General features: G+C 40.3%; 2 protein-coding genes across 3 annotated transcripts in view; one reads left to right on the top strand and one right to left on the bottom strand.

Moving 5' to 3' along the window:
- Positions 1-6,875, bottom strand: part of LOC114703959 (3-beta-hydroxysteroid sulfotransferase-like) — a 44,587-nt gene extending 37,712 nt beyond the window's left edge. Inside the window, exon 1 of one of the 2 annotated variants that reach the window (XM_028885009.2) lies at positions 6,835-6,875. The gene's annotated coding sequence lies outside the window, so the exon portion shown is untranslated. The other variant, XM_037202079.1, reaches the window with a different exon arrangement.
- A 4,645-nt stretch (positions 6,876-11,520) lies between these two features.
- Positions 11,521-23,332, top strand: LOC114703944 (binder of sperm protein homolog 2-like). Its single transcript, XM_028884991.1, has 5 exons — positions 11,521-11,570; positions 17,214-17,284; positions 20,842-20,874; positions 22,848-22,988; positions 23,181-23,332. The coding sequence occupies exons 1-5, from the start codon at positions 11,521-11,523 to the stop codon at positions 23,330-23,332; spliced, it is 447 nt and encodes a 148-aa protein (XP_028740824.1).
- Positions 23,333-23,901: the final 569 nt, after the last annotated feature.

Here is a 23,901-nt window from a genome sequence, read left to right as displayed (position 1 = left end):
GGAGATGTTATTATGGGGTCATAACATATATGCTTATGTTTCCACAGGAGATACTAAATTGTGGATCCCATCAAAATTGATAAAAATCTGAGCAAGAGAAATCTCTCAGATGCTGCAGCTGCAGAGATGCCTCTGTGACAGACAAGACACAGGAGGCCTCTGGAGCAAACAACTAATTCTCCCACCTGGGGACAGCTTAAGAATTTGTGTGACAAAGGGGAGGCCATACTTCACATGACTCACAAACCTCTTAATGCCACAAACTTATTTCCTGCCCTGCTTTCAGTGGTGATGGTGCAGGTAAAAGGGATGGATCATAATTATTGAGCCTTTATTCCTAATCCCCCAATTAATTTAGCAGTAAGTTGGGGAGATACAAATATTCCTGTAATTGTCAATGAATCTTCTTGGATACCTGATCCTTATGACAACCGAAGTCCTGCTCAGCCAATAGAGGAAGGTAGAGTGATTAATAATTACATCGTGGAAGTACAAGGAATTTCTATTTGTATGGGAAATGAAATTCAATGTTGAAATATAACCTTTCGAGTATAGCTATCCATAGTCAACACTACCCAAGATTATCACAATAAATTTTATATGCTCCATGTGTATGGTTTCAAAAGACAGTAGATTAATGCTACTATTTCCATAAATCTACCATTCTGTGAGATGAGGGTTACCAACAAGGAATCTGACTGGGTGCATTGTCGACAATGTAATAGTGAGAAACCTCAAGTGCTAATTAATATCTCCCAAGAAAACATCATAGAGTGGAGCCCCTATGGCTTCCCTCAAGGAAAATAGTGTCACTCAGAGTTAAGGTGGAAGTAGTATAGTTTGAATGGAACTGTAGAAATCAGTGCTTCTCTTAATGAACCTATCCAACTGCATGGAGTTGGAATGTCAAGTCCTTTCCTGCAATCTGGCAATTCAATTCAGACTAACTTGTGGAAATTGGCAAGTTCCTTCCACCCTCTAAAGCATGGGAAGGAAAACCAAACATTTAGGATGATAAGTATACTTTGTCATTTAAACTAAGTCAAAGCCATCCTTTTATGGCATGCATACCATTACCTTACTTGTTACTAAATGGGCCTGTACAATGGCACCCAAATAATTACAGCATCACTTGTGAATGTTGTACCCTTCATACCTGTGTTAATTCTAATATACCTTTAAACTTAACCTCTGAAAGTTTGTACATTCAGAGAGCAAGGCTAGCAATCTGGATACCAGTGAGGTTACCAAAGCTATGGCAAGACTCTCCTGAGATGATCCTGGTATAGAAACTCACTGAACAAATATTAAAAAGGACACATCAAATGGTTGCACTGACTATTGCAGTTATTATCAGAATTATTGCATTAATGGCTGCTGCTGAATAGATGGAGTGACGTATCATAAAGAAATTCAAACTGCTGAGTTTGTCAGAAACTGGCACAAACACTCTTATGAACTTTGTACTGAACAAAGTAGGGTAAATAGTGAGATAGTGAGTTAGTTGATTTAAGACAAACTGTTATTGTTCATTAGTAACAAACTTATTTCATTACTGAGAGATCAGTTAGAAATATTAAAGGAGCAGATAAAATTAAAATGAGATTAGAACATTACATCTTATTATATTACACCTTTAAAGCTTAATGAAAGTAAGTATGATTGGGAAAAGGTTAATATGCATTTGATGGGTCACCCTAATTCTTCTCAAATGATTTCTGATTTATAGCAAGAAATTAAGGAAACTTTTATAAAAAGTTACCTGATATGACAAGAATGGATATTATAGAAGGCCTTACAAATACTATATCCTCATTTCCCCCTATGGATCACTTTCATACTTTAATAGATTTATTGTTTTAGCATGTCTTACTTTTGTGCTAGCAATAGTAACCCTAGTGCTTTTACAATATGTTTTGGCTTACTTACATAATACTGTAAAACAGAAAGATAGGGGGAAAGCTATGTTGTGAGGCTGCATAACCCCCAAAATAATTAATTATTGTATGAAAGAAAGGGGGATCTGATGGGAGAATTCCCACTGAATTATACCTGGTCTGGAGCCAGCCTTAATCTGGACTAGCCTTAATCCACCTTTTGTTTCTCAGTTACCTTTTGTTTCCCTTGTTGTTCTCCATGTGAATCTTGCCTGAGAGTTTCCCAAAGGTACAAAACATATGCAAAACTTGGTTGGGAAAAATCTAACACACCGTGATATTCCTTAATTGAGAATTTGTATTTGGTACAGTCTCTTTGGAGCTTCATAAAGGGATGCTTTGAGGAGATGGAAATCAACTTACTAAAAGTGTAAGTTTGTAAAACAATAAAGATGCCCTTGGCTAAGGGAAGTGTCTTAGTAGTGAGAGGCTGATTCCCTAGCAGCTGGAAAGACTAAAGACATCCTTAAAGCGTGTTGTGTCTTCTTCCCATGGACCTGTGTGAACCCACACCCATTCAGCAACAACCCTCATCTAACTATTTCCTCTCTTATACATTTATGGACTCTCCTCTCCCCCCAAGATGGGAATGGTGCTGCCCACAATATGCTTTGTCCTTCTACATTATCAATTAACCATCAGGAGACTTTCAGTGGTATGCTTATGGGTCAATGTTATCTAGATGATTCCTCATTAAGACTCTCTTCCAAGGTAGTTACAGGTTTTAGTTAGTTAACAGTAAAAAAAAAAAAAAAAAGCAACCAAAACATCTTTTTTCCTAACTATGATTAATGACTTTTAAAATGTTTCCTATGCCTGTGAACCTTGTATTTATTCTTTTTATAGAGTCATGGATAGCTTGGAATTACCATTCTTCTCTTTACATTATGTATCTTTGTTCTTGATGGATTCTACTAAGTCTGCTACCTTGCCATCATGCTGTATTCTTTCTTTTTCCCTTTAAAAAATATTTATGGTATATGTGTGTGCATAAGTGTCAGTGCTGGTAAACATATGTCACAGAACATCTGTGAGAACCTTAGAGCAACTCAATTGTCTTCAAGTTTATGTGGATGACTGAGACTGAGATCTGATCATAAGGCTTATATAATAAACACTTCTACACATTGAGCCATAACATAACCCCACCATTCCTTTTATATCTCTATTTATTTTTTCCAATTTTTTGTAGATTATTTTTGCTAATTTCTACTTTCAATTGTGCAATAAAGATGCTTTTATAACATTCTCTTTAAAATGATGTCATTAGGGGCTGGAGAGATGGCCCAGTGGTCAATAACACTTGTTGATTTTTCAAAGATGAAATTTGTTTCCCAGCACCCACACTGAGTGGTTTACAGTGTTCTATTATTCCAGCTTCAGGGGAACTGACCCTCTGCTCTCTCCTGTGTAAGTACACACCCAGGCACATATGTGTTCTCACATAAAAACACACAAACATATAAAAAACAAAATATATCTTTGTAAATAATTTTATTAGCTACAACTTTCCAGGGCCTTGCATTTCATCTGGATCTCCAGATATACAATGGCAAAACAAGGCATTCTCTTAATTGATCTTCAGTGCATCTTTCCTTTGTTTGAAGGGCTAATGTTCTTTAGTGTTCACAATATCTCTATGATCTGTTTCTGCATGAAGTGTCTTTATATCTTTAACTTCAATAATTTCATAAATTGTTTTTATCATAATTCATTCCCCTCTTCCATTTCCCCCATATCCTCCTCTCATTCTAGAAGCACCCAGTTTTGTTTATTCATTTTTAAAGATTTATTTTTACTTTATACATAGATGCCTTTTACCTGCATTTATGTATATGAACCACAATACATGCATTATCCAGACTATGGCATCAGATACTCTTGAGCTGAGATAATGAGCCATCATGTGGATACTGGGAATATAACCCAAATCATTTGCAAGAGCACCAAATGTCTTAACTGATCAGCCATCTTTCAATTTGTAAAGTCATCCAATCCAATTGATGATGCCTACATACTCTTGAGTGTGTGAATATCCAGTAGAGTTTGGTCAATCATTAGAGACCACATCCTTGAAGAAAACTGACTCTTTTCAGGAAGCTGTCAATACTTTACCAGAGGTCGGAGATCATGGCTAAACTCCACCTCCATGCAGGAATTTTGTCTAGTCTAAGTTTATACAGATCTTGTACATGAGTCACAACTGTTGTACATTCGCGTGTGCAATTGCCATGAGGTATACAGAAAACACTGTTTTGGTGTAGTCATCTACCACCTCTGCCTCTATAATACATTCCTTCTGCATCAAAAAGTGACTACTGAGCCTTGGGAGGAAAACCTGTTCTATAGAAGTCCCATTTAGTGCTCATCACTCCAAAGTCTTTTAATGTGTGCATCTTTTACAGTTGTTAGTCTCTGTGTTCATCACCATTCATTCCATGGATAAACATTTCTGATGATGGTAGGCAGATGCACTAAACTATAGGTATAATGAAAAGACATTACAAGTTGGTTTCTGAAGAATTTTTTAAAAACTCATTCTTGGAGTAAATAGGTCTTGGATATGAGAACTGGTATCCTTCAGGTGTAATGGTAATTACTCAAATATAATATCCTGAAATATTGGTTCATTATTCCTGAAATATCTGCTTTTAGAGCTTCAACTAGACAATCATTGGCTCTTCCAGTGTCATTTTCTGTCCTTGATCTAGTTTTCAAGCTTTTGCTTGTTTTACATGATATTTTTATTCCTTGGAGATTTCAAAAATATAATGTATCTTGATCTACTACACTTGCCAATACCTCCTCCAACACACCATAGGTGCCCTAACACAGCTACATCACAACTTCAAGCCTTTTTAAAAAACAAAACCTACTCAGGATAATTTGTGGTACTCATTTCGGCATGAGTGTTGTTCCATCCACAAAGGCATGGGAAACCTAACCATGGACATAAACCAAATTAATAAAAACCCTGACTCATCCAGATGTCATCCATTGCCAATAGCTCCTCAGCCTAGATGGGATCTCAGGACATGCCCTATCCATGCTGAAATATTAATGGGCTTGAACTCATGTAGTTTTTCTATAGGCAATCACTGATGATATGAGTTCATTTGCACAACAACCAAGTCAAACGCAGAGGGCAAGATTCACAGAGGACAATTTCACAGCACTCCTCCAGATCCTCTAGCTTTGACATTCTTTCTATTCCCTGTTCTGTTCTGTTTCCTGAACTTTGGGTAGTGGGGTGATATGGAAATTGCATCAATTATTGAGCGCTCACAGTCAATTATTTTCCATTTTGATCAGTTAAGAGTCTCAACATTAGTCTTTTGTGGGGGTATTTTGTGGATTTCTGTGGGCCTCTTTAGCACTTTGTTTCTTCCTTTTCTCGTGTGGTCTTCATTTACCATCGTCTCCTATTTCTTGTTCTCCCTCTCTGTTCTTGATCCAGCTGGGATCTCCCGCTCTCTTTCCCTTGACCCTCACCCTTCATTGCTCCCACTCATGTCCAGGTTGCTATGTAGATCTCAGCCATTTCTCCATCATTGGGCAATCCTCGTGTCTTTCTTGGGGTCCTGTTTTCCAGGTAGCCTCACTGGTGATGTGAGTAGCCATCCAGTCATCCTTGTTCCATATCTAGTATCCTCCTATGAGTGAGTCATACCATATTTGTCTTTCTGAGTCTGGGTTACCTCACTGAGAATGATTTTTTCTAGATCCATCCATTTGCATGCAAACCTCATGATGTCATTGTTTTTCTCTGCTGAGTAGTATTCCATTGTGTATATGTGCCACAATTTATTTATCCATTCTTCAGTTGAAGGGCATCTAGGTTGTTTCCAAGTTTTTTGACTGAGAGACAGCCGGGAATGACCTACTCTGGTGATGGGATGGCCAAACACCCTAATAGTTGTGCCAGAAACCCCATCCAAGGATTGAGGAATCTGGATGCAGACATCCACGGCTAGGCCCCGGGTGGAGGGCCGGGAGTCTAATTAGCGAGAAAGAGGAGGGTTTATATGAGCGAGAATTGTTGAAACCATGGTTGGATAAAGCACAGGGACAAATAACCAAACGAATGGAAACACATGAACTATGAACCAAAGGCTGAGGGGCCCCCAACTGGATCAGGCCCTCTGAATAGGTGAGACAGCTGATTGGCTTGATCTGTTTGGGAGGCATCTAGGCAGTGGTACCAGGTCCTGTGCTCATTGCATGAGTTAGTTGTTTGAAACCTGGGACTTATGCAGGGACGCTTGGCTCAATCAAGGAGGGGACTGGACCTGCCTGGACTGAGTCTATCAGGTTGATCTCAGTCCTCAGGGGAGGCCTTGCTCTGGAGGGGGTGGGAATGGGGGTTTGGCTGGGGGGAAGGGGAGGGGGCAGGAAGGGGGAGAACAAGGGAATCTGTGGCTGTTGTGTAGAACTGAATAGTATTGTAAAATAAAATAATAATAATAATAATAATAATAATAATAATAATAATAATAAAGAGTCTCAACATTAACTAATGCCCAATGAAAAAAGATGAAGGTGAAGAATAGCACAAAATCATGGGTAGAAGTATGAACATTTAGAAAGCAATTTGACAACATGACCACTTAGTAAAACATTAGTAGGAGCCCCACTTAGGACCTATGACCACTCCAGCCATGGGGTTATGATTTGGTTTATGGTACCATGTAGCTAGAGTTTTCCGGCCTTGCTCACAGTCAGGACAAATCTTTGTCACCCGCCAGTCCCACAGCCACTCAGACCCAACCAAGTAAACACAGAGATTTATATTGCTTACAAACTGTATGGCCGTGGCAGGCTTCTTGCTAACTGTTCTTATAGCTTAAATTAATCCATTTTCATAAATCTATACCTTGCCATGTGGCTGGTGGCTTACCGGCGTCTTCCCATGCTGCTGGTCATGGTGGCAGCTGGCAGTGTCTCTCCTCAGCCTTCTGCTTCCCAGAATTCTCCTCTCTCTTTGTCCCACCTACTTCCTGCCTGGCCACTGGCCAACCAGTGTTTTATTTATTGACCAATCAGAGCAATTTGACATATAGACCGTCCCACAGCAGTACCAGGCATGTGTTCCCTCTTGAGGATCACCTTCACATTGAAGCAGACATCACTTAGTTACCCCGTAACAGGTGCATCATTATTGCACTGCTGGCCACATCTGGCTTGGCAGGTCTGTATTGTAGCATATAGAAACAATGCAGGAAAAGAGTGTCATGTGCAAAATCAGACACTGAAAAATGAAAAGTATAGCTGTAAGAAATTGCAGACATAGGTGAACTGAGAAGAGAGGTAAAGTTCAGATTCTTCTGGGCGTTGTCTGCCCTACCCCACTTGACAGGGCCCTTTCTACTTTTCCTAAAGAGCAGATCTTCCTCAACACAAATACTCAGCTGATTCTAAAAGATCACAAGCATTCCCTCTCCCTCTCTTACTGTCTCTCTGCCTCTCTGCATCTCTTTGTCTCTCTATCTCTCTATTTTTATCACTCTGTCTCTGTGTCTCTGACTCTGTATCTCTGTCTCTCACACACACACACACACATACACACACACACAAAAAAACAGGTACCTATGTCACGTACTTCATTGGTGTGATTATTAATGATGTCATACAACCTTGATTCATACCTTCAGTTGATTTCAGCCAATAAATTGTTGTATTGATGGGAATCTTTCTTTCCAACACCAAATAATATACCATTACTTCCATGTGTCTTTATCATCATATCTTTCTGTTTTCTTAGTACACATCACCATGAGGAAGGTACTGACTTGTATGCTTGTTGAAAATGACTCCCCATTAACACACAGATTTTGTGGTTATTTGTTGTTGGAGCCAGGCATTAGATCTTGTCACTGGAGTGTAACAATTAGACTGTAACAAATAACAAATATCCAGGCTCAGTAGGAAGGTTCAAGCCTTTAGTTCCAGAACTCTTGCAGTGGAGAGAAGTGGATCAATAATTCAAGGCCATCCTTGTCTATGTAGCAAGAGTGAGGCCAGGCTTGTTGACACACCTTTTGTAATCATTGCCCAAAATAAATATCTTTTTACTTGTTTCATGACAAAACCACTGTTAATTATCATCTAGACATGTCATAAGCTTATTACTTATCTTCACTGACATGCTTTTGCATCTGTTGTTTGTTTTGAGACAGAGTCTAGGTGAGTTTAGGCTGGGTACACATTCACTGATTGTCTGAAAAAGACATTGGACTCCAGAACTTGTCTTGTCTTTACCTCCTGAGTGTTGGTATTACAGATCTGTGCCACCACATGTGGCTTGCATTTGGCTTTTCTTATGATGTACATATGTATATGAGTTTATGATGACATGAATGCCTATGTGTCAATGTGGGCATTCTTGTGCTAAGGTTTGAGGTTTGAGTGTTGAAGTCAGAAGACAACATCAGATGTTGCTATCTACCTTGTTTGAAACAAGGTCTCTTATTTCTTGTTCATCTTGTGTGTGCCAGATTAGATGTTTCCAACCTTCAGGGAAATCTTCTGTCTCCACTCCTATCTCAGGGTAGGAACATCAGTGTGACAAACAGAAGCTGTACCACCATCTTTACATGGTTTCTGAGGATTCAAACTCAGGTCCTCACACATGCTTGATAAATGCTTTCCACTGAGCCATCTCCTGAGTCCAACTTTCAGCCTCCTTAAGTGACCTAACTGTCATGCATTGCCTAATTCACATTCTCTGTACAAATTCTCTGTAGATCATTTACCCTCACCCTCCAGTCCAGTCTTAGACTCTTTGAATTCATGTTTCCTACTAGCCTGACCCTATCTGAACTCTTGCCTTCTCTCCTGACTTGATTCAGTTAGCCCCTCAGGTAACAGGGAGCAGTGCAAGTGTGCAATGGAAACTGATACGTAAAGAGTGATCACACCCAGAACAGGAACAGTAAAGACACTGGGACTTTGGAAAACACATCAGACTAGCACTGTGAATGGACATAAAACTTTGGCATAAAGTCAGAAGGCTATTCTTAGAATGTCTCCAATGATCCACATTTTGGAGGCTTGGGTATCTTAAAAAATATAGTAACCTCAGATATTGATGCCTTTGGGTGGGGGCTTTCCCTCAGAAGGGGTTAAGATAGATCTCTAGACAGGATAGTAACCAAAAAGTCCAAGCCTGGCCATGCCCTAGACCCTCTGTCTTTGTGTATGAGTGTGACTGATTTTCCCAGCACATGTTCCTGTCCTTGCAACCTGCCAGTAGGATGTCTCCAGTGGTAAATGTATAAGGTGATGAGTTTGTTAATGAACTTGATTTTATCAGTTCACTATTTGTGTGTGTGTATGTGTACATCAAACATCATGTTGAATGCTGTAAATGCAGACTGGTTTAATTTTTCTTAGTCAAGCAGAAAAGTGAAGAAAATCAAGCTGTCCCATTCTCATGTTTTCTGATTGACACTTTCTTCCTCTCTACACAAGCATAAATGGATCATGGTTTGAGCACACCCATGGCTGGCTGTCCGCAAAAGAATGGGACAACTTCCTGGTACTGAGTCATGAAGACCTGAAGAAGGTCAGCCTCGTTCTTAAAGGCACCACACAACTGAAGACGAGAGAAAGCGGTCCTTCAGCCACTGTTTACTTTATAGAAGTGAAGTCTGGTGATGAGGACGTTACTGATAGTTGTGATTTCTTGTTTGTTTGTTTTTGGTTGGGAGATTTTCTTTTTATTATATTTTTATTATTAAAATGATTTTTTATCATTTTATTATTTTTTACTTTTAAAAATGATTTTTAATTATGAATATATTTTGAACATATCATCCCCTCCCCAAGGCCTTCCAAATCCTCCATAGTCCTTACCCATCCAACTTTAATTTTTTTCAAAAAGGAAAAACACAGTACAACAACAAACCTCCACAAATCAAGAAAAGAAAATATAACAAAATACAATATAAAATGATGTGCCTGAAGGATTTCTGTCAACTTGTCATGGACTAGAGTCATGTAAGTGGAGGGGACCTCAATTAAGAAAATGCCCCCATAAGATTGGGCTCTAGGCAACCTTGTAAGGCACTTTTTTCTTTTCTTTTTTTCTTTATTATTATTATTATTATTATTAAGAAATTTTCTATTCACTTTACATACCAACCACAGATTCCCCTGTCCTCCCTCCACCTGCCCCTCAGCCTTCCCCCAACTCACTCCCTATTCCCACCTCCTCCAAGGCAAGAACTCCCATGGGGAGTCAGAAGAGCCTGGTACAATCAGTTGAGGCAGGTCCAAGAGCCCCCTCCCTGCACCAAGGCTACACAAAGTGTCTTGCCATAGGCACTAGATACCAAATACTTGCTTATGCACTAGGGACGGGTTCCTATCCCACTGCCTCGGGGGCTCCCTAAACAGGTTAAGCTAAACAACTGTTTTGCCTGTCCAGAGGGCCTAGTCCAGTACAATGGGGGCTCCTCAGCTATTGGTCCACAGTACATGTGTTTCTACTAGTTTGGCTAGTTGTCTCTGTACTTTTTCCCTTTATAGTCTTGACCCTTGCTCATAGAATCCTCCTCTCTCTCATTGATTGGATTCCTGGAACTCAGCCTGGCACCTGGCTGTGGATATCTGCATCTGCTTCTCTGAGTCACTGGATGAGTGCTCGCTCTATGATGACAGTTAGGGTATTTAACAATCTGACCACCAGAGGGGACAGTTCAGGCACCCTCTCCACTATTGCCAGTAGTCTGTGGTGGAGTCATCCTTGTGGATTCATTTTTCCATAGTGTGTGTGTTTCTGTGTGTGAATATATGATGAAAATATGTCTTCTAACTAGAAATATAGACTTTGAGTTGTGTTGCTGATTCTTACCCAAGTAAAATGACACAATTCAAAACACTCAGATTCCTTCAGGCATCCCAACAAAAGACAACTGCTCAAAAAAACCTCCCTTCTAACTTATTTGAGTGACACATTATTCATTATTTTAAATTATAGCCACCCAGTGTGCCATGGAACACCAGAATTTATTTCTTCTATCTAATTATAACATTATATTCACCATCCAAACTTTCTATGACCCCTCCATTGGCCTTCCCTGGTCTATGCCGAGTATTAGTCAAGATCAATGTTTTTAGATTCCACATGGGTTAAATGATGTGATATTTGTACTTCTATTACTGTCTTATATCACTTAACATAGTGTCATTCAGGTCTCTCTATGTTACTGTCCATGGCAGGACTTTATGACTTTTTTTTTAGTGAATTACTGGTATTTCATTGTGTAAATATATCACAAATTCTTTATTCATTCATTACTTATTGGTCATTTAGCTGCAATATAGCTATCATTTTGGCTTTCCATGGCTCAAGAACAAATAATAGAGAAAACACAACATTTTTAGTCACATATTTAAAATATGGGCACTAACAATTTTATATCCAGCCAAGCTGTTCATCCAGCATGATGGTTTCAGACAGTGTTCATGTATGAACCCTGAAGAAATAGTGATTGTTTCCACATGTTCATAAGGAACCCACTAGGGGGAAGCCTTAAGTCAATCTTGATTCACTCTTCCATACAAAACAACCCAGAAAGCAATGTACAATGAAGTAGTGTATTTTGATGATTCAAAATACAGTGGAGTCAGGTAACAAGGAGTGTGAAACTCTAGCCCAGATTTTAACAGTCATAAGACTGGGACTTAACTTTTTAGCACCTTAACCTCTCCATCTGTCAATTCATTCACACCACTGTTTTTCTTACAGAGTGTGGTGGTTTGAATGAGAATGGCCCCATAGGCTCATATATTTGAATGCTTAGTCACCAAGGAGTGGAACGGTTTGAGAAAGAGTAGGGGTGTGGCATTGTTAGAGTAGGTATGGCCGTGTTGGAGGAAGTGTGTAAATGGGGGTGTGCTTTAAGGTTTCAAAAGCCCATGCCAGGCCTAGCTTCTCTCTCTCTCTCTCTCTCTCTCTCTCTCTCTCTCTCTCTGACAGACGTCTGGGGATCAGGATGTAAAGCTCTCTGCTACTGCTCCAGTACCATGTTTGTCTGCTTCTAGCCATGATGATGAAGAACTAACCTGTTAAAACTGTAAGCAAGTTCCCAATTAAATGCTTTGTTTTATAAGAGTTACCATGGTCTTCACAGCAATACAATAGTACCTAAGACACAGAGTTTGGTAGCATCACTGTTTTAAAATAATAGTTACTGTTAGCTGCACTGATAATAGCAGGAGCAATAGGTGAATGCTTCTATAGCGTGTTTTATGCCAGGGATTGTATTCCGTGATAACACACACACACACACACACACACACACACACACACACACACGAGAGAGAGAGAGAGAGAGAGAGAGAGAGAGAGAGAGAGAGAGAGAGAGAGAGAGAGACTCATAAAAATCCCTGCAATTTGATGACCATGGTTTTATTGTCACCTCTATTTTACCACATCAGGAAAGTTAAGCACAAAGAACCAGACATACTAACTGAAAATAACAGCTTGTGAAAACACAGAGTTACTAAGGTCAGCATCAGAAAATATTTTGAAAATCATACCTGTCCATGGACACGTGAACTATCTCATGATGCATACAAGCTCGTCAAGGTCTTTGGACCAACAGCCATCCTTTATTTCTACTTATTTGTTTTAACAATTCTGGTTCCTTTTGAAAATTTTGGACATCTCCATCTCCCCTCCTTCAGTTTTTCCCATTGCCACCCTCTCCACCACCTTCTCACCCAACCTTGGGCAGATACACACACAAACTCACAGTGATTGTGAAAGCATGCAAAAGATCTGTAAAAAGCTCCATGCAGACAATATTCCAGCCCAGAAGTAGGAAGGGGGCCACAAAAACCACACAAAAAAATCCAACAGCTAGTCTGTATAATCACTCAGCACTTGCCATGTGTCCTAGTTGCTTTACTTATCTATGCTATGGCACAAAACCCTTATTCCCAAATCTGTGGGGAAAGCATGGGGTATTCATTCAAAACCACAGGGGCTGAGCATGTCATTCGCTAGTCCATTTGGGGATAAAGTGTTAAAAAAATCTCCGTCTTCATTGAACTTGCAGTGCAATAAAGGGAATTGATAATGAACATGCACATCCGTAAGTGCAAATGTGAATTTACTGATACAAATATAGAGTAGACATCAGGCAAAAGCAATGGAAATTGAGTAAGTGACATGATGCCTTTTTTTTTTTTAAAATTATTTATTTATTTTACATTCTGGCCACAGTTTCCCCTACCTCCTCTCTTCCCTCCCTGTAAAACTCTGTTTCCACTCCCCAATCTGCTCCTCCTCCATTTCTGTTTAGGAAAGGACAGGTCTCCCATGAGTATCAACAGAATATGGCATATCAAGTTGTAGTAAGACTAAACATATACCCCATTTATTAAGGCTGGGCGAGGTGACCCAGTATGAGGAGGAGGGTCCCAAAAGCCTATAAAAGAGTTCCAACTGTTAGGAGTCCCACAAGAGGACCAAGCTAAACAACTGTAACATATATGCAGAGAGCCTAGGTCAGTCCCATGCAGGCTCCCTGGTTGTCAGTTCAGTCTCTGTGAACCCCTGTGAGCCCAGGTTAGTTGATCTTGTGTGTTTTCTTGTGGCATTCTTGACTCCTCTAGCTCCTACAGTTCTTTCTCTTCCTCTTCTGCAGGATCCCCGAACTCCTCCAAATGTTTGGCTGTGGGTCCGAGTCTGTTTCTATCAGTTGCTGGATGACACTTCTCTGATGACAATTGGGGTAGGATCAATCTGCTCACAGGAGATGGCCAGTTCAGGCTACGTATCTGCTATTGCTACATGTCCTCTCATGACCAAATGCTTCACAAGAAGCAACTTAAGAGATTTTTTTTCTGGTTTACAATTTGAGGTGACACAGTCCATCATGCCAGGAAAGGCATGATGGGAGGAACATGAGTTTGTTGGTCACATTTAGCCTGCAGTTGGGAAGCAGAGAGAAGATAGGAAGTAGGGCCAAGACATAAACATTCAAGGCTCACCTTTGGAGACTCACCTTCTCCAAGGAGGTGCCACCTTCCAAAATAGTGCCCCCTGCTGCTGATAAAGTGTTCAAACATGTGAATCTATGGTTGACATTTCAATATCAAATGACAGCACATGGGTTCTCTGGGATCTGAAGAAAAGGAGTGAATGAGTCTGGCCTGATAACTTTGAGGAATAGTGTTTTGGGGCCAACAGTGTTGAAATGCATATGCTTTTAAAGACTACTCTGTTTGGATGTTTGAGGAATGACAGGGAGTTCATTGGTTTGAATGAGTGAAGGCATGATTTGTCTGTCTGTGGTATTTTGTATTGGCAGTTTTAGCAGACTAATATAATAGACTCATACATCTCACATACTCCTTTTGTTATTATTATTATTTTTTTGCAACAGAGTTTCTCTGTGTAGCCCTAGCTGACTTGGAACTCACTTTGTAGATGAGGGTGGCCCTGACCTCACAGAGATCCACTTTCCTCTGCCTCCAATTGCCCTACTCTTAAATTCACAAATACTCACGATGTTTGAGAACTTAATATTCTTATGCTGTATGACTTTGAAGCACAGATATGAAACAACCCCTGCCACAGATAAAAAGTCCTTTATCCATGACCCCGACTAACGAATGGAGATTCATTATTTGAGCTTTAGTCTATCTGATATTAATGGGTGTATATTCTCAAGGTTCTACAGGTCCTATAGAAGACAGTAAAAGTGTGAACTCCTTGCTGTATCTCTTTGTTTTTTGCGTTCCTCATAAAAATGGAGTCCCTATTGATCCATTCTGTATCAGAATCACTGATAATTTTCACTGGCCTGCAAATCAATTGGGTATTCACATAGAAGCTGTAAGATCTAAGTCCACCTCTGCCTTTTTGTAGGTTTTTGATCTTGGGTAAAATTTTCCTTTCAAACTTGCCCCAAGCCACCGAATGTTGTTGGCTAGATACCAGCCTTGATTCTGAGAAAATTGGAAAGCTTTCTCTTTACCACAAGTGACAATAGCCTTAGGACATAATAAGTATTCAGGTGAGATAGAAAGGAATAATGGGTTCTTTCTGATGTCCCTTGCAGTCTTTCCAGAGGGTGAGATGTTCTGGCCTCTGATCACAATGTCCTTTAGCATATAAAACAAAATGAATCTTTTGACCAGTCCTCACTCACTATGTACATATTTATCAGCATTTACATAACTCCATTAGCATTCAGGTACATATCTGCCCATTGTCTTTGGGAAAAGTTAGAACCACAGTAAAGAGGATTAGAAGAATGTTCTTCAACAAAGCAGGGAAAAGGCAGCTAAATCAATTCAAGGGTGTGCTAACTTCCAGCCACTTGCCGTACTCTATGAATAAGGGATATGGACCAGAACTTTTCATTCCTGGAGATGCATGTAAATTGGATTGTGATAGTTCTAATTGGAGACAGGGTTATGAAGGGAAATAATGGACACAAATTAACTAAAACAGTAACCATTTTTCTCTCAAATTAGGCTCCCAAAATAGCTTTTGTCTTTTGGGCTGGGGTCCCTTATTTTCCACACATGTAAACTAAGTTGTAACTGGCATTAAATCAATTATTTCCAATGGAGAGATGGCTTTTCCAATGGCTATGAGAAGATCAGGAGTCCTGTGAAGACACTTAACCTGCAAGACCTCCTAGATTCTGGAGTGGGGATGAGTCAGATAGATCTGCTCAGGATGCTTGAATGAAACCCATGATTTTCCACTACTTCATGAGATACTTAATCTTCTTTTATTAAGGAATTTTTTTTATTCATGTTACATGCCAATCACAGATCCCCCTCTCCTCTCTCTTTCTATGCCGCTCACCTCCCCCCAACTCCCCCCAATTCTCTCCTCTAACAAGGCAAGGTCTACCATGGGGAGTCTAAAGAGCCTGGACCATTCAGGTGAGGCAGGTCCAAGCTCCTCCCCCTGCATCAAGGCTGTGCAAAGTGTCCCACCATAGGTAGTAGGCTCCAAAAAGCCAGCTCATGCACCAGGGATGATCCTGATCCTACTGCCAGGGGGCCCTTTAAACAGATCAAGCTACACAACTGTTTCACTTATGCAGTGGGCCTAGTCCAGTTTTCCATGGAGACTCCACAGATGTTGGTCTAATGTTCATGAGTTCCCACTAGTTTGGTTTTGTGGAGACACTTAATCTTAATGAATGACTTGGACTCTTTGGCCCCCAGTTTTTAAATCTTTGGCCCTACATTTCCTAGTGGAACCAAGTACAGAATCCCATATGGTGCCACTGTGATGAGACTTCTATGGGTATATTCAAGAAGCACTGCTAGCCTGTGTGTTTCTTTCTTGCATCTGATGAAGATATTCATCATCCATGGCAACATTGGAGGGTTTTTATGGCCATTATGCTAGTTTATCAAAAGTTTAAAAGCCTATGTTTTTTCCAGTTATTTTTTTTTAAGATTTATTTATTATATACACAGAAGAGGGTTCCAGATCTCATTGCAGATGGTTGTGAGCCACCATGTGGGTGCTGGGAATTGAACTCAGGACCTGTGGAAGAACAGTCGGTACTCTTAACCTCTGAGCCATCTCTCCAGCCCTGAAGCCTATGTTTTTCATGCTCATCTTCTCCCTGATCTCTTCATAGGCATTTGATGAATGATGACTGTTAACCCTGCTTTTACTAACATGGCCATAATGCCTGGCCTCTAAGACCCTTTGTTCTTTATTTTGGATTATCTTGAAGTACACCAAGCCATTTGCAAGGGAGATATCTACTTCTGGTTTGGTGTTCTATTTTCTAAATATCACTCTCACTGTTAATCTTCCTCTCTCCATTCTCATATTTCCCCTTCCTCCCTCTCTTCCTTTCTCTCCTCCTTCCTCCCTTCCTCATTCCCAAGGACAAATTCTTGGTTAATTATTGCTTTTGAAATCAGACACAGTTGGATGTGATCCCAAATGCACCTGCATGGTGCTATGTTGAATAAATACTAATGTCTTTCCAGGTTTCATCTCTGAAAATCAGGAGAAGATGCAGACTATATCTTACAAAGCTGTAAGATATTCAAAGATTGGCTGTCATGTTGAAAAAGCCAAAAGATCCCTTACAGGGCAAACAACACTTGCAGAAAGACACCATGCAACATTCTAAGATAAATGTTGAATCACTCTAAGTCATTTAGGACAAAGGGAATTCACTGTGGAGGAAGTGTGTGAGCAGACTGAGTAGGAGGAGCAGAAAGAGAGAGCATAAAGTCAGAGGCAAGGTTTTCTCCTGGGTGTGCCATCTGCAGGCAACTGGAGGTGATGAGACATCTTGTGAGCTGGGTGTCGCTAGCTGTCTGTATGTATGGACTGAATGCAGGTGAGGTGGAAAAGAGGGGGAGAGGGTTGGAGGAGGAGAGTCCAAGGCAAATGAGAATTGAGAAAGGCTGGAGATCAACTGTCCATGACATCTTTTCAGTACAGCAAGGAGAGGGTGGAGAGCTGTGGATTGGACTGTTGTTTGTTCTTCCCCTCCTTGGTTGAGTGAGCACAGAACAGGTGACTTTACCTGTAAGGGAGCCCTAGTTTCAGCATCTGTATAGTAATAAATAATATCTTCATGAAAGAGGGGAACTATTTTGAGTTTTTATTTGGAAATTTCTGCAAAACCTCTTGTTAAGGAAGCAAGGTCTAAAATAGTGTATGGACTCAGTTATTCTTTGCATGAGAGTAGTCTATTAATGCCTTCCTATCTGGTTGTTGACTGACAGTGTCCATATGTTTCAAACACACATGACATGGGTTGCCTGTGGGGCAGATGTCAGGGTGACTGAGGTCAGGTTTGGTGGGGAGAAATTTCATGTTGATTCACTTTATAAGTCACTCATATGGAATTTGAATCATATGAATGGCATCCTCAGGAGACAAGTAATTTCAATGCAGAACAAGGGGTCTCATCTTGTGTTGTAGTTGTGAGGGTTAATCAGGAAGGGTAGAGGAGTCCTTTAGCACAGCCATCGTCCTGCAGCTGTGTCCACAGGAATGCAGGGCCCTAGAGAAAGCTGTGCTTTTTGTGCATGACAGCTTGAAATATACAGAGTGTGGGGTACTCTGGGTCTAATGAAGAGAGAGTTAGAACACTTTGTTGTTTCAATAGTATGTTGTGAAAGAGTCTCATGTAGTCTAAATAGATCTCATGTTCACCATGTAGATGAAGATAGCCTTAAGCTCCTGATTTCCCAGTTTTTACCTTTTGAGAGCTGAGATTATGGGCAAGTACCACCATCCCTAGTCAGTTTATATGTTGTTGGGATCAAACTCAGGGCTTTGTGCATGTTATGCAAGCACTCAACCAACTGAGACATATCCTCTTCTCTTAGAAAGGATTTGGGCTCTTGTTGTCACCAGAGATATAAAGAAAGCAAGAATCATGCAAGTTGGAATGCAGTCAGAAAGGAGGCCAATGCTATAACATGATATCTTAGTAAACCTTGTCTATGACAAGGCAGAGTTGCTGTGAGATGTTCTGTATGGCAAATTGTTGCTCTGATTGGTTAGTAAATAAAATACTGATTGGCCAGTAGTCAGGCAGGAGGAAGTATAGGCAGGACAAGGAGGAGAAGAATTCTGGGAAGTGGAAGGCTAAGTCAGAGACACTGCCAGCCACCACAATGACAAGCCACATGTGAAGATGCCGGTAAGCCACGAGCCATGTGGCAAGGTATATATAGATTTATAGAAATGGGTTAATTTAAGATATAAGAACAGTTAGCAAGAAGCTTGCCACGGCCATACAGTTTGCAAGCAATATAAATCTCTGTGTTTACTTGGTTGGGTCTGAGCAGCTGTGGGACTGGCGGGTGAGAGAGATTTGTCCTGACTATGGGCCAGGCAGGAAAACTCTAGCTACACAGAGTAGCTGTCTTTGAGTAAGGAATGAAAGCAGATAGGTAGAAAATAGGGGGCGTGTATTGGAGGGGGACAGTCTAGAGCAAGTAAGGATTGAGGAAAGCGTACTGAGTCATTTGCTTTGGAGAAGGGAATAAGATCACTTGCTGGCAGGGCTTTATTTCCCTCTTGTGTCGATGTAACCAACCATCTTATTAAAATAAGAAGCACACAACCAATGTAAAAGAGAAAGCCGAGAGGTCAGAGCTCAGAGCTAAAATCTTACCTCCTGCAGTGCTCCTAGCTTCCCCAAAAGAGAGCTACTTCCTGTGTGTCTGTCTTTAAATAGTCTTTCTGTTCTGCCTTCTCATTGGTTGTAAACCCAAACACATGACTGCCTCGTCACTGTCTGCATGTACAGCCTTCCAGGTCTTAAAGGCGTATGTCTCCAATGCTGGCTGTATCCCTGAATACACAGAGATCTACCTAGCTCTTCTACCAAGTGCTGGGATTAAAGGCGTGCACCACCACCACCACGCTCTTGCTATGGCTCTAATAGCTCTGACCCCTGGGCAACTTTATTTATTAACATACAATGAAAATCACATTTCAGTATAAATAAAATACCACCATACTCTTGTAGCTGGAGTCTTTCTCTCCAGGTCCTGCCAAGCCCCCGCAGCCCTGCAACCCACTTATAAAATAAACACACAGACGCTTATATTATTTAAACTGTTTGGCCTAATGGCTCAGGCTTCTAGCTAACTGTTCTTATCCTTAAATTAACCCATTTCTATTAATCTATAAGTTGCCACGTGGCTTGTGGTTTACCAGTATCTTAACATGTTGCTTCTCATCACAGTGCCTCGCAAGATCTCTCTGCTTCAGCCTTCCACTTCCCAGAATTCTCCTCCTTGTCTCGCCTACACTATTCTTCCTGCCTGGCTACTGGCCAATCATCATTTTATTTATCAATCAATCATAGCAACATATATTTATGGCATACAGGACATCCCACAGCACCCTCCCATGGTTCCCCCTGAATTCTGAAGCACTCTTATCATGACTTATTTTATCTCATAAAAACACTTCAGAACTTTGTGGAAGCATAGTAGAATATCAAGGAAGTTGCTTAAGTCAATCCTAACAAAACTGAAAATAAAATATGTAAAGCCAGAAAGTTATGAGGGAAGGATCCTTAGGAAGTTGCTCCAGAAAATGAAAAAGCTATTATAAAATGCTCTACAGGAATGGTAGATATACACAAAGGGTGTGTAAATGATCTTACAGGAGATCATGCATGGAGGTAGCTCAGTAGATATAAGAGCTTGACCCTAAGATTCACCAACTGATATGGATTCTCAGATTACATAGTAGAAGGAGGGAAATGACTTTTGCAAGTTGTCCTCTGACCTCCACATATATATCATGCCTTGCAAACAGACACACACACACACACACACACACACACACACACACACACACACACACAAATACACATACACACATTTATGAAGAATAACAAAACAAAAACTCAAACACACAAAAAATCTTGTAAGTACTCTCTCAATCACATTTTCCAGCAGGTGTTGGTTGCATTTTGGGGTGGCACCACTCATATTATGGATGTTTGGAGTCAATTATAATCTCAATTTATCTGACAAACTTTCTCATCCCCCCTTGACCCAGGCTCCTTAAATATGGCTAACATTTACTTTGGCACCATATTCTCGTTGAAGTGTTCTGTTAACAATAAGTTGGAAGAAGAATATTACTTAGACTTTTAGTGAGTGGACAGAACTGGCATGGCATTGGACATGGTGGGATGACTTTAACTGACTCCAAGGAAGACATCAGAGGAGTGAGAGCTCACATCTAAGTGGATGGAATTTCCTGGCTTTCTACAGTTTGATGTGACTTTCCCTGGGTAGATATACAACCCCAACTTGATGAGATGTTGCAGGACACTGATGTATATTTCGTAGTCATTCTGTATATGCAGTGCTTTAGAAAGTGGCTTACACTTTACAAATTATTTTTGTCTTTCAGACTTGATTCCTTATTTACGGCCCCCAATGGAAGGTAAGGGGGCAACCTCTATCTGGCAGCATCTTAAATGTTAGCTTACACCTCTTAAGAGTAGCAGATGCATACTTTCCTGCTGTGGAAATTTTTTGTTTTATTCTTCTGACCTAAGAGGCTTCCTTGGGCTACATCAGCTAAACAATATTGAAGTTAAGTGACCAACTCAAGATTCTTGTCACTCAAGGAAGGCACTCCTTTATCCATTGGGACTCAGATAAGGCACTATGTGGGTTTCTGTACTTAGTTTTTTATTTCCCTTTACAGTGTAATAGTAATTACATATGTATGGAGTCAAATTTGATGCTTGGATATAGGTTTACACTATGAGTGGTTAAATCAAGGTCATTAATGTAATTAATAAAACTATCTTGTTACAAATACCAGTTTAAAATTTATTTATTTTATTAAAATATAATTGCATTATTTCCATCCATTCCCTTTCAATTCTCCAACTCCTCCAATGTTCCCTCCACATCACATTCCCTCAAATTCCTGGCCTCCATATATATATATATATATATATATATATATATATATATATATGCACAACTTGCTGAATCTATTCAGTGATGCATGCATGTATATGATTACAGGGTTGACCACTTGGTATTGGAGGCTCCTCCATGAGAGAAAACTAATTCTCCCACTCCCAGCATCCTTTCATTTCCTGTAATTCTTTGACCAGGGGTGAGAGTTAATGATATTTCCCCCTTCTGTGTTAACATGCCCATTGGTGCTGTCCTTGTTCAGGTCTTGTTTAGGCAGCTATATTGTTGTGCTACATGGGTGAAGCTTTCCTGCCATTTCTAGGAGGCACATCTCACAGTAAATTTCCTGGTCTTCTGACTCTTACAATTTTTCTGTCCCTTCTTCCACAGTGTTCCCTGAGCCTTCTGTGCAGGAGTTGTATTGTAGATGTATCCACTGGGAAAGGGAACCTTATGATCAGTTGTTCTTTGTATTTTGACTAGTTGTGGTTTTCTGTGATGGCCTCTGTTAGTTGCTAGAAGAAGCTTAATTGATGAAGGTTGGGAGCTACACTTATCTGTGGGTATAAGGATATGTATTTAGAATGCAGTTAGGAATTATTCTGACAAGCTTCAGGTTTTTTTTTTAAATAGAAAAAGATAAGCTATGTCAAAGCTTGTCTTATCTTAAGAACAAGAGAATGTCAATAGGTCAGCTGTATGGTTCCATTTATGATTAAGAGTGAGCACGGGCCCTTCAGAATGGTACAATACATTGGGAGAAGGCACAGATATGCTATTGCTGCAGACAGAACAAAGAAAAATGCTAAGTGATGAAAATGCTTGTGGAGGGCAGCAGAGAGATTGGAGAGTTGTTTTGGAGATTACCTTGGTAAGTCAGGGGAACAGATGATGGGAAAGGTTCCCGAGTTATGAGCTCTGGAGATGATGTCTCTCTCTGCTAATGGACCTCCAATTGAGGAAATCTCTAATTTTCTTGGAGATTTGCTGATATTTTCTGTCACAAGCAGAAAGATAGCAAGTGATACCAGCTGCAGGTGTATGTAGGGGTTTTGGGAGAGCAGGCCTCACTGAAATGAACATTCTAAAATCAAGTCCCAGCTGGACATGGTAGCTCAGGTTTTAATCTCAGCACTCAGGAGGCTGAGGCAGGAGGACTGATATGAATCAGAGGCCAGTCTTAGCTACAGAATTCTAAGACAGACTGAGTTACAGAAGTGAAACCTGGTGTAAAAATTAAATGAAATATAAAAATTTAAAAGTCAATTTCTGCTAACCATGATAGCAAATGCCTTTTAATTCCAACACTGAGGAGGCAGAGGCAGGTGGATCTCTGAGTTAAATGCCAGCCTGATCTATATAGCAAATTCTAGGCCAGCCCAGGTCAGCATAGTGAGACCCTGGAATCAAAGAAACAAAACAAAACAAACTCATTTCCCACTGTAAGCATCTTTTACATTCTGAAATTGTTCTTTTCTCCAGAATTTCCTGTGCCAAACTGTACCTTTCCATTCATCTATAATGAGGTAACCTACCACAGCTGCATCTCTGTCCACAGTGACTATGATTGGTGCTCTCTTGATTATTATTTCCAAGGAAGGTGGAGATACTGCAAAGCATTTGGTGAGAGTCCTATAAAGGTATATATTTTATAACCATGCCCCAAGAGAATCTGGAGAAAATGTTTTAGATTTCAGAAAGCAGTCTTTTATATATATACCAATCAGATAGAAAAAAATAGTTGACTATTTTCTCCACAGGGATTAATTTGAGGACAGTGTTCTTAGTGCATCCTTTATCCATCTTTCTCTGCAGATCCTCCAATGTGTACCTTTCCTTTCCAATTTGGAAAAAAGTACGTTTATGAATGCACCAAGGAAGGCTACATTTTGAATCGGAGTTGGTGTTCATTGACTGACAATTACAACAAAGATAAAAAATGGAAGCAATGTTCTCCTTACAAGTAAGATTAGCTGTGAAATGAGCAAAGCATTAGGCTGGTGGGTGAGAAGTCTGAGCTCTAGATCTCCTGACTATGACTTCGTCAGGGGGCAGCAGACATTTCCTGTAAATTTGTCTCCTGTTGAGTACAGTTGGCTTATGTGGTCAAAAATACTCAGCTTGGCTTGGGAGCACAAACACAGTCACAAAATGACAAGTATACTGGGTCTTTGGCAAATCTGACATGCTGGTTTCCATTTCCACCTTTTTCTAGTGATTAAAATCACATGTGTGGCTTTTGTTGTTGCTGTGACAAAACACCCAAGAAAAGAAAACTCAATGAAGGAGGGAAGGGTATCTTTGGGCTACTGTGGTTTGAGGGAACATAGTCCATTATGGTATGGATGGAAGGTGCAGTGGTGAGAACATGAGTCAGCTGATCACATTGTGTCTGCATTCAGGAGAGACTGAGAGGTAGACAGACAGAGAGACAGATAGAGGCTTGTACTCAGTTGGATGACTCCTTTTTTCCTGTTATAGTGACTAAGGCCTCAGTTTAAGAGCTGTTGTTGCCCACATTCAGGTGAGTTTTTGC

Source organism: Peromyscus leucopus, chromosome 1, assembly GCF_004664715.2.
Source record: "Peromyscus leucopus breed LL Stock chromosome 1, UCI_PerLeu_2.1, whole genome shotgun sequence".
Taxonomy (NCBI): Eukaryota; Metazoa; Chordata; class Mammalia; order Rodentia; family Cricetidae; genus Peromyscus; species Peromyscus leucopus.
This window is presented reverse-complemented; position numbering and strand designations above follow the sequence as displayed.